The following is a 12,110-nucleotide window of genomic DNA, read 5'->3' as shown; positions in this document are numbered from 1 at the left end:
TGAGAAATTGTTGTAAAAAGCCCTATGGATTATGCACACTCCATAACACCATATTAGGCTCAATGGATCAAATTATATGCCTAATTGCTTTCAAGTTTCTGAAAATAAATGATATCTGGGCTAAGTGACTTTATGGCTGGCTGGATATCAAATCATGTTAAGCCCGATCACTGCCATCTTATTAGACCCATTCACACTACACAAAGCTTATACGAAACTTGTCTAAAGAAACATCATATAAAGAATCATAAAGCCAAAAGGGTGTACAGAGTAGATAACAAGATTGTATAAAGAAGTGCTGTATATAGAAACTAGTTCTGAAGAGATAGGTTGACATGACACCTGGCCAATCATCACTGCACGCTCATGATAAGTCCTGCCCTTTATATCGTTTTTCTACGACATTCAGATAAGAACGGTATCCCCATTCTTTATCGAGTGTTGATCAAAATGGTGTTCACATTTGTTCTATCATACAATGTTCGACTACACAAAAATATTTAGATGCGTAGCTATACGATTTTTGTATAGAATCATATGGCAAAAAATCTATATTCATATACAATGTTTTTGGTGGTCTGAATAAGGAGTTATTGATACAGCAAGCCATCCACAAATGCCCTGCTCTTTAGGGAGATGGGGGAAATGTAATAAAAAATGGATTTGTATTTTGATAACCCCTAGGCATATCTGAATTGGTAGTTAAGTGATTCTGAACTGCACAATGTGGGAGAGCAGTATGTAAACACAACATGCAGACAATCAATACCCTATCAGGTGAAATTCATGTACTAGATGAGGATGAGTATACAACTGTCCACGTATATCATATCTGGATAAAATCCTCTTTTTTGAGGAGGCTGGTTTGTATCATATCAAACAGTGGAGATTTGTTTTTTCCACTCAATACATTACTCACTAAAAGATTGTATCGAAATATACTTGGGACAAAATTGGGGCAACTAAATATAAATTCAGTAAGAAAGACAATGGTATGAAATGAACTGAGAGAGAGAGATAGAGGAAGATACTTGTACAGGGAATTTGGATTAATTGTATTATTGTGAAAGATGTACAGTAGCTTGTTTTTCCATTCTCAGGAATCAATACTGTTAAATTACAGGTCAGTCGACTATCAGTTAGATGTCCAGGCATCTATACACGCACTATATATGGACGCATATTTCATTGTATAACAGGGCTGAAATTAATCAAAGGCCACCAAGGTCATGGTCGTGGATGCCCTTTTGATTGGCCTCAATGCCCCTCTCATTGGCCTTGGAGATTTTTTGTGCCCTTTCCTATTCTTCCCATTTGTGCTATAATATAGGAATGTGCCCTAAAGAAAAGTGGCCTTGCCCTAAAAATACTGAAATTTAAGGCCTGGTATAATATACTGCATTTCAATAAGACATGTATACTGTAGACAAGGCTATTCTGCAAGGGTCAAAATGACACGAAATACTGCTGTATTGGCACATGATGCAATAAATGTTTGTCGCCCTAATACAAAACCCTGTAGTTGAAGTATACTTCACACGCTTTATTCCATTAAATGGTGTACCTGCATATGTTTTTCAATCTCTTATAGTGATAATGCTACATCTTGTTATGATCCAGGTTTATCAAAACATGTGAATACATTACTAGATGATGAAGCTAAATTTATTATCCTTCAAACACACTATCAGTTGTGCTTTAAATAGTAATATATATATATATATATATATATATATATATATATATATATATATATATATATATACATCCATTAGGTATCATCACTGGTTTCTGTAACTAATTAAATACAAGCTTGGGGACTGTGTAATGTAACCAGATACAGGTTTAGTCAAAAGTCCCTCATATAACGCTGGTACTTATTATGTAAAGCGTCTTCACAAATGGGTTTAATTATAAAATCTATATCTGATATCTATTTTTCTTCTAGTTTTCACCATGTGTATGCAGTAACAGTGAATAATTCAAATCAATATATATTAAACAAGGTTGACCTCTTTCTGTATTGATCCAATGACTATGATGATTAATGTCACTGAATGAGAAATTATGCAGGCATTGCAGGCAACTATATTAATCAATTTATATTAGCAAGGCCATAATGTATGACCTTCATGTGTATTTGGGCTGAGTGAATTATTAGTTCTAATTACATCATGAACGTACTGTGCAATTTAGCAAACCGTAATATAAATTGAGCAAGGGCAAAACAGAAAGATAGAGGGAGAGACAGACATTCGCAGAAAGGGAGAGAGTGATAGATAGATAGATAGATAGATAGAGATAGATAGAGAGGGAGAGAGACAGACATATACAGACAGACAGAGAAAGAAAGACAGACAGACAGAGAGAGAGAGAGAGAGAGAGAGAGAGAGAGAGAGAGACAGACAGACAGGGAGACACAGAGGCAATGATAGAAGGGGAGGGGGCAAGGGGAGGAAGAGAGAGAAATGAGAACAAGAAAGTAAGGACAGAGGTATAGAGAAAGCAAGACAATGAAAGGGAGTGAAGGGGCAGGGAAAGAGAGAAAGAAGAGAGGGGAGATGTGACGACTACAAGTAGACAAAGAAGAGAGCAAGGGAGGGGAAGGAGAAGAGAGGTAAGGAAGAACCTTCAAGTGAAAGCATCATATCAAGTTACAATCTGTCTCATTAGATGAATGAAAGTGACACAAAGTACCAAGCAGGAAGATGAGCACTCTACTCTCATTTTGCATCTAATAACCAATAAATCTCAACTACTTAAAATGGCTCAGCTTATAGAGCCATATGTCTCAATTGCAATCTTCATTATATGCTCAAGCAAATTACGCCCACAACCCAAGGGCTGATCTTGCTCCCATTCATAGCACATTCAAAGCACATGAACAGACGCTATGCTCAAATTGGTGGAGCAATTGCTACATTATAAAACCAAAATACAGAAGATAAATTTTCCTATTTGCATTAATAACATCATCAAATTTCAACTTGGAACATGAGCGCTGAATATCTCTCTTTCATATACAAACAGGGGCCATATATAGTGTCATGCTGATAGCTTTGCATCACAAAAGAAGTGTGATGGAACTTGAGATGAAATATTGAAGAGCTCCCGTTTCTTTTTGCATCGACTCAGCCATGCCTAGAATCACTGCTAAGGGTCTACCATGAAAAAGAAGGAAAAAAATCCCTAATTGTGCAATGAAAGAGAGGGTAAAAAAGAGTTTGATAAATTGCACTACCTATCTTATTCTTTTTAATATTTCTTTCTTCAGATCAATTTCTTCCAATAAAAATTACTTCTCAATCTAATTGTCTACTCTGGATTCTTCATTTAATTCACAATCTGCTCCTGCAAGCTCCTCATTACTTAGTCACATCTATCCCACCCCATTTCTTCCAAAGCTTTAAATTCACCCTCGCAAACTAAATGTACTTGTGAACAGTTATTGGGTGATAGACAGACGATTTGGAAATGATACTCCCACTGTGAAGAGATTCAACTTATCATGTTTAAACTCCATTTTCACAAAGTGAGTCATTCGGTCACTGCAACCTAGTACTCCAAAATTTGCATCGAAAGCAAGATTTACAGATTTATCCATCAAGAAGAGATATTATTCAAAGTACAATGATTTATATTCATTAATCAAATTTTTGCCCAGGCAGTTTTCGTTATGCCTACATAGACAGGTTTTGGGGTCTCTTTTGATACCTGTCTTTTAACTCCGAATGCTTGACTTACAGAACAAACCTATGAGGAAGAGGTACTATTTAAATCTGAATTATTTCTCTTTTGTACTTAAGCAAAGTATTAGTGGCCATTTAGTTTTTATTATGCCTTTATAAAAGTTGTAGTTTCTTTCCATACCTAAATATTTACTCTGTAAGCACAACTTACACAATAATCGATGAGGAAGAGATACTGTCTAAATTTAGATTATAATTTTTTGTTGTACTTTCAAGTATAAGTGCCCTGTGGTTTTAATTATGCTACTGAAAGTACAAGTACTATTTACTGAATCTAAAGTATTTTGTTTTTGTACTTCAACAAGGTATTAGTGGCCAACTGGCCATGTCCATTAGTTTTGATTATATATGCCCATATATGCGTTTTAGTTTCTGTCCATACCTGTGTATACATGATAATCCATGAGGAAGAGATACTGTCCCAAAATTTAAATGATTAATTTGAAGTATAAGTGTCCTTGAATGACTATTTAAAAAATAAATTATTCCTTACTCAAACATTTAAGTTGAAGTTCTCCTTTATTTTCCATATGCCTTCATAAAAAGTTTTAGTTTGTTTTCATATATGTACCTATTAAAAAAAACCTCAGAAAACATATCTGTGTATTCATCAGATCATTCTGAATGATATGAAGTTTCAGTATGAGATTGGAAATCTCAACATTTCAGTTTTTCCCCCCAAATGCATGTACATCTTGAGTAATCTTTAATAGCCAGTGGTGTAAAATAATAATAATAATAATAATATGGTTATTTATATAGCGCCGGTATCCGCCAGGTTCTGACGCTCATGGCGCTTTACACATATTACCCTGGTCGTAGCCGAGCTGCCAAAGTAACTAGCGCTCAAGCATATCAGGTACCCATTTACACCTGGGTGGAGAGTGGCAAATGTAGATTAACGTCTTGCCAAAGGACATTAGTGCTGCGGCGGGATTTGAACCCCGTACCTTGTGATCTGCAGTCGGGTGACTTAAAATGGACATAATGTGGGTCCAGCACCCAGGAGGGGGCACCAGTGACAGGGTGAGGGGGGGGGGGGGGGGGGGGGGGGGGGGGGGAGGCATCAATATCAATTGGTGAAATAAGAAAGATCAAAGTCATTGCATAATGTGAGGAAATAGAAGAAGGTGCAACCACCTTCTCTTTACTTTGGCTTGACCCTTTTCCTTTCTTATCTCTCTTTCCCTCTGTTGTCTCTTTTCATCATTTGATTGGGGAGGGGGTGGGAGTGGGGGCATCTGCCCTCTTATACCCCCTGTTGCTCTCCGTTATAATAAATGTAGATTTACAGTTGTTAAAGATTGTGAGATAATCGTGATAAGCTACAGTTATATGGTAATTGTTTCTAATGACAGTTATATGACAAGGACATATCTGCTTGAACAGAATGTATGAACCATGCAATCATTGTTAGGATGGATTTGTTTCCATAATTAGTCATGGGTCATGCCACCTGTCTAGAGCCACATGGGCATTTCCACTGTACGTTAAATAAATGGGTTAAGTTAAAGGTACTATGTCCCTTTTGCAGCCAACCTCAAATTCTGTAGAACTTTCCAGGAATTATGAATATGTCATGTATGTCCTATCTGTGAAATTTAAACGTTTGCAGTGTCCTCATATTCAAATTATGCAAGGAAACCTGTTTACTTGCTAGACTTCACTGTCAGACACTATTGAGTGACTGACTGGCTTTTTTTTCTTCTTTGGTAATAACATACATGAAAAGAGTTGTAAAGTGTACATGAGCATTTGTCTACATCAATAACCCACTTCTTGTGATGGCCAAGATTAAACTGATTGAATCTTTGCCCAGCATAAAACGTGTGACCATTCGGTACAATTGTCTGAAAATCAAGACTATTACTTTTGGGCTCTATAGCCCTAAAGTCGATTTGACAACTAATAGTCGTTAATTTCCCACTTGAAGACGTTTTCAAGCCCCACCTTTTTTAGGGAAGTTCTAAATTAGTATTATCGTTCAAATGCAGTTGGAATTTAACTTTTTCATTTGTTTGGCCTGCAAATGGGACATAGTACCTTTAACACCCTTCTGGCTCCACGCAGATGATATGCGACATGACATGCTAATAAAAAAGAGCCTGTTCCTATGCTCCTTCCCAATGCGAAGTGACGCAATCAAGTTTTCTGCTTCTCAGTCAACACCAAATTGACTCCAAACTGAATCCAAACCGAACCGATTCTTGGTATTTTCTGTCAGTCTGGCATTGGTCTCGTTGTTGTGGCTGAGGAAAGAACTTGCTCTCTTATCACAGAAACACTGGACAATGAATTTCTCAATCCAATCTGACACTTGCCTAAAGGTGGATGATTATGGTTATTAATTAGACCCTATGATTGTTACCTACCATTAACAAACAGATCAAGGGTGCGTTCAAGCAATTTTTTAAAGCTAGAATCACAAACATGAATCACAAATAGAAAACGCCTTTACAAAACACAGTTGCTGTGGGAGATCGATCGATCAATTTTCCATCAACACTGAATCTTGCTTATGTAAGCATAGCCACTGCGCATCAAAGTAGTATAGGTCAACTTCGGCATGCGCTCTCTGAATTTGTTTACGGTCGACTGTCGGTCAAACCAGAAGCAGGCCACGATAATTATGTCATAGTATCATGATTGAGATCTCTGTTGCATTCAAGCGAGCTACGTTACAAAATGCATCTTTTTCAGCGTTTTATGTTTGCGTTTTGAAACACATTTCTTCTTACAACTGACAAAAAATTGCTTGAAATCGCTTGAACGCAACCGCGTTTTAAACTAAACGTCTTTGAAAACCGTGTTTCTTGGGTGAAAAAGTGTCGCTTAAACGCACCCCAATTTGACTTCTGATTAACACATCCTAAAGAGTTCTTACCTTGTCCGAGTAGACAGAAAGCTGGTGTGTAGGGTTGATGACGATCAGGTTGCGCCCGGCGTAGCTATGGATGAGGTTGGCTCCATAGCGCTGTCTCAGGGTATGGAGGACACTTGATTCATTCAAGAACTGCAGGGTTGCTAGATCCTCGGCTCGGTCGAATTGAGGAGGGTTGGCCTAAACATACAAGAAAATATACAAACAAATTGTGTTAAAGATACTGTTGAGTTATGGTCATGCACTTGCAATTGTAAAAGAAACAGTGTGAAGGCAACTGGAAAGGTTGATCATGTAGCGCATAAGAATTGGTCAGTACTGTGTGGTTTTGGAATCATCAAAATAAATAAGAAATTGGCTCAGTCTTGCGAAGGGTCAGGCACTAAAACAGAGACTACACAAACATGTGGAATGAACATTGTGGTGCACAACCTTTAGCTCTTACTTGTTGTCATATTTTAAATATGAGGCCTTTTGAAGAGCCATCATTTTAAGGGATACTCTACTAACATAAACAGATGAAAAAGATCACAAACTATTTTACACTTTTCCCTGAACCCAACTTTCTCTTTTTAAATCTAAAGCCTCTTTAAATAATTATTATTTCTGTAACATTATGTAGCAAAGTGTCATATATTATGACTTATATGTATCAAGGCACACAAACTTAGCATATTTTGGACAATACAATTAACCTCTATTTCTCATGACATCCTACTATCCAAAACACATTACATTTAAGATGATATAGAAAAGATTTTTTTTACAATAATTGAAGAAAAGGAATTCCTCAATAAATGAAAAGCATGCCTGTCAACAACAATTACTGCAACAAAATAAAAAATAAAATTCTTCAATCAACTCTCCAAGAGAATTTTTAATTCTGTTTGAAATTAATCTTCAATCAAGTCTCTAACATATATGAATTTGACCCTGTTTCTCTCCATTTAGCCATTAAATTATTCATACTGGAGAAGAAAACAAACAAAACAAAAACTTGATAAAATAACAATAGGTAGGAGATGGAGAAGAATACACCTAAAACACAGATATTTTGAATCAATTCATATTTGTATAACATGAGAAGTTCTCAGTCAAGAATAATGATGGCATGACATTGATATATTAGTTTACAGTGATTGGATAGCATGACCTTCACAGTGACCCTTGAAATACACTAGCTTAGGGCAAAGGTCAAGCTGAAAATCACCTTGAAGAAACACAAACAGGTAGGTTAGACAGTCAATATCATTGGATAAGAGACATAAATCATATATCATGTATACGCTATACACATTTTATAATTCTGACTTGTAATAAATGTTATATTATTGTTCGTGGGGAGTTAGAACTCAGAAGCAGAATAAAAGTATGTTAACTGTCTTAAGGGTATTAATTACCACCCCTACTGGTTCTTAGCAGATGATACTGTTCATGGTAATTCTTTAAAAAAAAAAATCAATAAACAGTCAAACCTGTCTATAGCGACCACTCAAGGGAAACACAAAAAGGGTTTTTGTAGACAGGTTCCTTTAGTACATGTTTCAGTGAGAAACCATTTTCAAGGGAAACAAAAAATGCGCGTGTTTTAGATAGATGATCTTTGTAGACAGGTGGTCACTAAAGCAGGTTTGATTGTATTGTACATCCCTATTTTATCTTGAATGTGTGATTTTACTCTGAACATTAATTGTACTTTATATCCCGCATACTAAGAATCTTGCAATCTGATTGGTCTAAATGAGGTCACATGATAAATGATATATACGCATTGTAATATATCAGGTTTATGGTTTTATTCAGGGAAAAAATGTTGTGAACATTAACCATGTTTTAATACCCCTTTGCAATGTACTGAACTCTAAAGCCATGACTGCAATAAAACAAATTGATAAATAACCAACAACAACCCCCCCCCCCCCCCAAAAAAAAAAAAAAAAAAAAAAAAAAAAAATGTTCATATTTAATTTTCATTTCAATGCAAACACATAAAGGTACAATGTGCACTTTTGTGAAAAGTATATATAATTATGTAAATGCCTTCATAGATTTCTTCTACTTCATATTACCATTTAGCAAACAAACTTGAACGTTGCACTTCCTTATTACAAGCATGTGTTAATGGGGACTTTGGCGTTCATGCAAAGATCAAAGGAAAGAGATTTGTCAAAAATGTCATGATGAAGTACAGAGTCATTTGTTACACAAAGATTGTATTTGCTTGCAAATTTATAACAAGGAGTGCATGGCAAACTTAATCCCACAAAGAGCCCTCCATGCTCGAACCTTTTCTTTTTTTTGGAAGGCTCATTTCAATTTCAAGGAATAGAGAAGGTCAAAATCAATGAAAATTCCACAACAAAGTTGTTTGATGTAAAGATCGCCCTTTACCCCATAAATACACATCATGAAGGACTGCCACTTTCGTGCATGTGACTATCGTACACATTAAAAGTCCATTGTATTCAAAAGGGAATATGCACAAGTTTTATGAGAAAGCAACAAATTTCTGGTTCCATTTATAGAGGTAAAGCTACTCAGGAGCAAATACCCCCACCCTCAAACCAAAAATAATTGAGGAAAAAAATTGAGGGGGAAAAAAAAAAGGAAAATAAAGGAAAAGAGTTGAAGAGGGGAAAGGGAATGTAAAAAGATCATGATAAGAGTAGACCCCCTCCCATAACCTACCCCAATAAGAGGCCTTGTTAATTTGCATTTCATCCAAAGAACGAGACTGGTGCCCCTACCCCCCCCCCCCCCTCCCCCTCCAACAATTCCAGTACCCCTTCAATAGTCAGACTTGCACTGCACCCACATATCATTTTCATCACATCTATTTTTTATTTTATGTGCCCAGTTATATCACAATTTAAAATTCATAACAGCTTATAATGAAAGCTTTTAAACGTGATGAGCAGAACCTGTTACATACAGTGTTGAGCTCGTACTGCACATGTGGAAGCCAGGGTGTTGAGGATAGGTTTACACATGAACAGAGCACACACATTGTTGTGGCTGTATTCACACCTCATTGGGTATCAGGTGCCCCGGTGAGAAACCAGTCATGTGACAAGTCACATGCTCCACTGCAGATTCACAGTGCCAGCCTGCTGAGCTGATGCACATGCATAAGAGTCGGTACAGGTTCATACACCTGAATTGAAATTTATGGTAAAATTGGCCTCACATGACATTTTGGAGAGAGCAATATGACTCTACAGAAGAGTGACTAGTAATATGGTGGATAGAGTGCAGAAAGAATGGGAGCTGAGTTTGGGGTAGATAAAGAGAGAGGGGGTGGGAAAGGGGAGTAGATAGTTTGAGCAGTGAGAGAAGGGAGTTAGGGAAGGGGAAGGGGGTGGGGCAGGAACAAAAAAGAGGTGGGGAGGGTGGAGAAGAGAGAAGGAACCATTTAACAAGGGAAGATGAGGGTAAATGGTATGTTTATGTATTTCAAAATCTTTGGTAATAGTGTGGAAATTTGATAACGCAAATAAGAAGAAAAAAAGTGCTGTGTAAGCTTGAGCTACTGTTGTTGTACTTACATGTATAGTCACAGCTTAATTGGTATTTGAACTATACCTCAATGAATTTATATATACCAAATACTACAATACAAAACCATAATTATATTTATACCACAACATAAACCCATAAATATTTCATAAACCTTCCATAAGCTGACTGTGGGCTGATAATCATGGCCCCTTCCTAATTGCATGCATGCACCCCCTGCCTCTACATGTATGTCATGATGGATAGGTATGAAGGGCATATAGATGATCAAGGATTCTAATTACATTAATTACATGAACATAATGATACCACACACTGCTGCACAATAAGAGAGTCACCAATGTGAACAATGTTCTGTCTTTAACTAGTATATGTTATGTGATTCAAAATGTATGTTTAAATAATATGATGAATACTTGTAAATTAATCATTGTATACCTGTATCTGAACTCAGGGCAATCAACAATATTTTATCTGTATAATTATTTATTTTTTATTTTTCTAATGTACGTGTATCTTGTCATATCAAATTTTCCTGTTCCGTTTTATGCTACAAAGTGGAATGAAATAAATGAATTTAATTCAAGTCGGCTATAGTCTGAGGTGTGGAGGAACTCGGAAAGAATATATTGTATTCAAATGTTTACGAGTCAATATTTAAAAAGCATTCCGTTGTGATTGTTTACCCTCACTCACTGAAGCAAAACCACATTGATTTCAATGGGCTGAATCACAATAAGAAGAAGAGAATCCCTTCAAAAGCAATTTCACAATCGAGTACGTCAGATTTCTTTGCAATTGCTGTTCAAATATGTAGGTCTTTGTGAAGACTTACAGAGGAATAATTGCAATATAGGTGATAACTAGATCAGGGAGTATCCTGACAAAGTTCATTGTACTTTACATACATGTACATGTACATGTGCATTTACAACGAAATCTGTACATTATGTATATTTGCTTTAAAAGGGAATTAATGGAGCAGGAAGTGACTAGTCTTGTAATCCATAGATGTGTACATAACTACATACGAATGAAGTTTAAGAGGGAACTGAGAACAAGAAATTAGAATTGTATATTATTATGAAGTACAATCATGTGGCAGCACATCAATTGGATTAACATAGTGATTGATTGGGTTTCAGTTCATGTATCAATCAGCACTGAACCAGGAATATTGGTCCTCATTTTCTTTCACATCGTTAGTCTTGGCAAAATTAATCACCGCACTATTGATCTTCTTTTGAAAAAAATCCTTTCCTCCTCCTCCTTCTTTTTCTCCTTCTCCTCCTCATCCTCCTCTTTCTCCTCCTCCTTCTTCTTCTATCTCCCTCTCCCTCTCCCTCTCTCTCCCTCTCCCTCTCCCTCCCTCTCTCTCTCTCTCTCTCTCTCATTACCACTTCATTTTCCCCCTTCCTTTTACATATCCTTTTTTTATTCAAGTAACTATTAATCTGAATTTTATGATAACGTTGATGTCTACAGATCTAAAATTAGATTTGAGGTTATGTTTCCTCTAAAAACTATTTTCGGTGGAGAAGGTGGGTTCTCTGAGCGCTATAAGCATTATGTACTTCTTCTGAAATAGGGCAAGGGAAATTGATCATAACATTGCACTTCTCAACTGGACTTCACTGTCTTCTAGTATTTCCACTTGTAGGAAATTGTGTTATAAAGACCTTATCACTAGCTCATATTAAAGAAGCTGAACCGTCATTTTAGATGATAGGCACAGTAAAGATTGCTGATCTCATCCATACCTTATCTTTATGCTCACAGGAACCAACAACATAAGTGCCTCAATGTATGAAGAAAAAAACAGTTTCCGAAATGTGAAAAGTAACACATGTTGACATGTGTCAGTCAACACTAGAAAAGAGTGCAGGTTATTGGTTCAAACCTCCATATGGCACCAATATCCTTCAGAGAGGCACTATAAACCAACTGACTACTAAATTCTTCAA

At 36.5% G+C, this 12,110-nt stretch overlaps 1 protein-coding gene across 5 annotated transcripts in view; it reads right to left on the bottom strand.

The window, feature by feature from the left end:
• LOC586216 (unconventional myosin-XVIIIa-like) overlaps positions 1-12,110 on the bottom strand; it is a 64,201-nt gene that overhangs the window by 27,962 nt on the left and 24,129 nt on the right. For all 5 annotated transcript variants that reach the window (XM_030992349.1, XM_030992353.1, XM_030992351.1 and 2 more), the window contains exon 4: positions 6,634-6,810. In XM_030992349.1, the coding sequence (XP_030848209.1) occupies positions 6,634-6,810 (177 nt within the window). The remainder of the gene's footprint in view (positions 1-6,633; positions 6,811-12,110) is intronic.

Source organism: Strongylocentrotus purpuratus, unplaced genomic scaffold, assembly GCF_000002235.5.
Source record: "Strongylocentrotus purpuratus isolate Spur 01 unplaced genomic scaffold, Spur_5.0 spur5_scaffold_2, whole genome shotgun sequence".
In the NCBI taxonomy this organism is placed as follows: domain Eukaryota; kingdom Metazoa; phylum Echinodermata; class Echinoidea; order Camarodonta; family Strongylocentrotidae; genus Strongylocentrotus; species Strongylocentrotus purpuratus.
The sequence above is the reverse complement of the archived record's forward strand: the minus strand, read 5'-3'. Positions and strand labels throughout refer to the sequence as shown.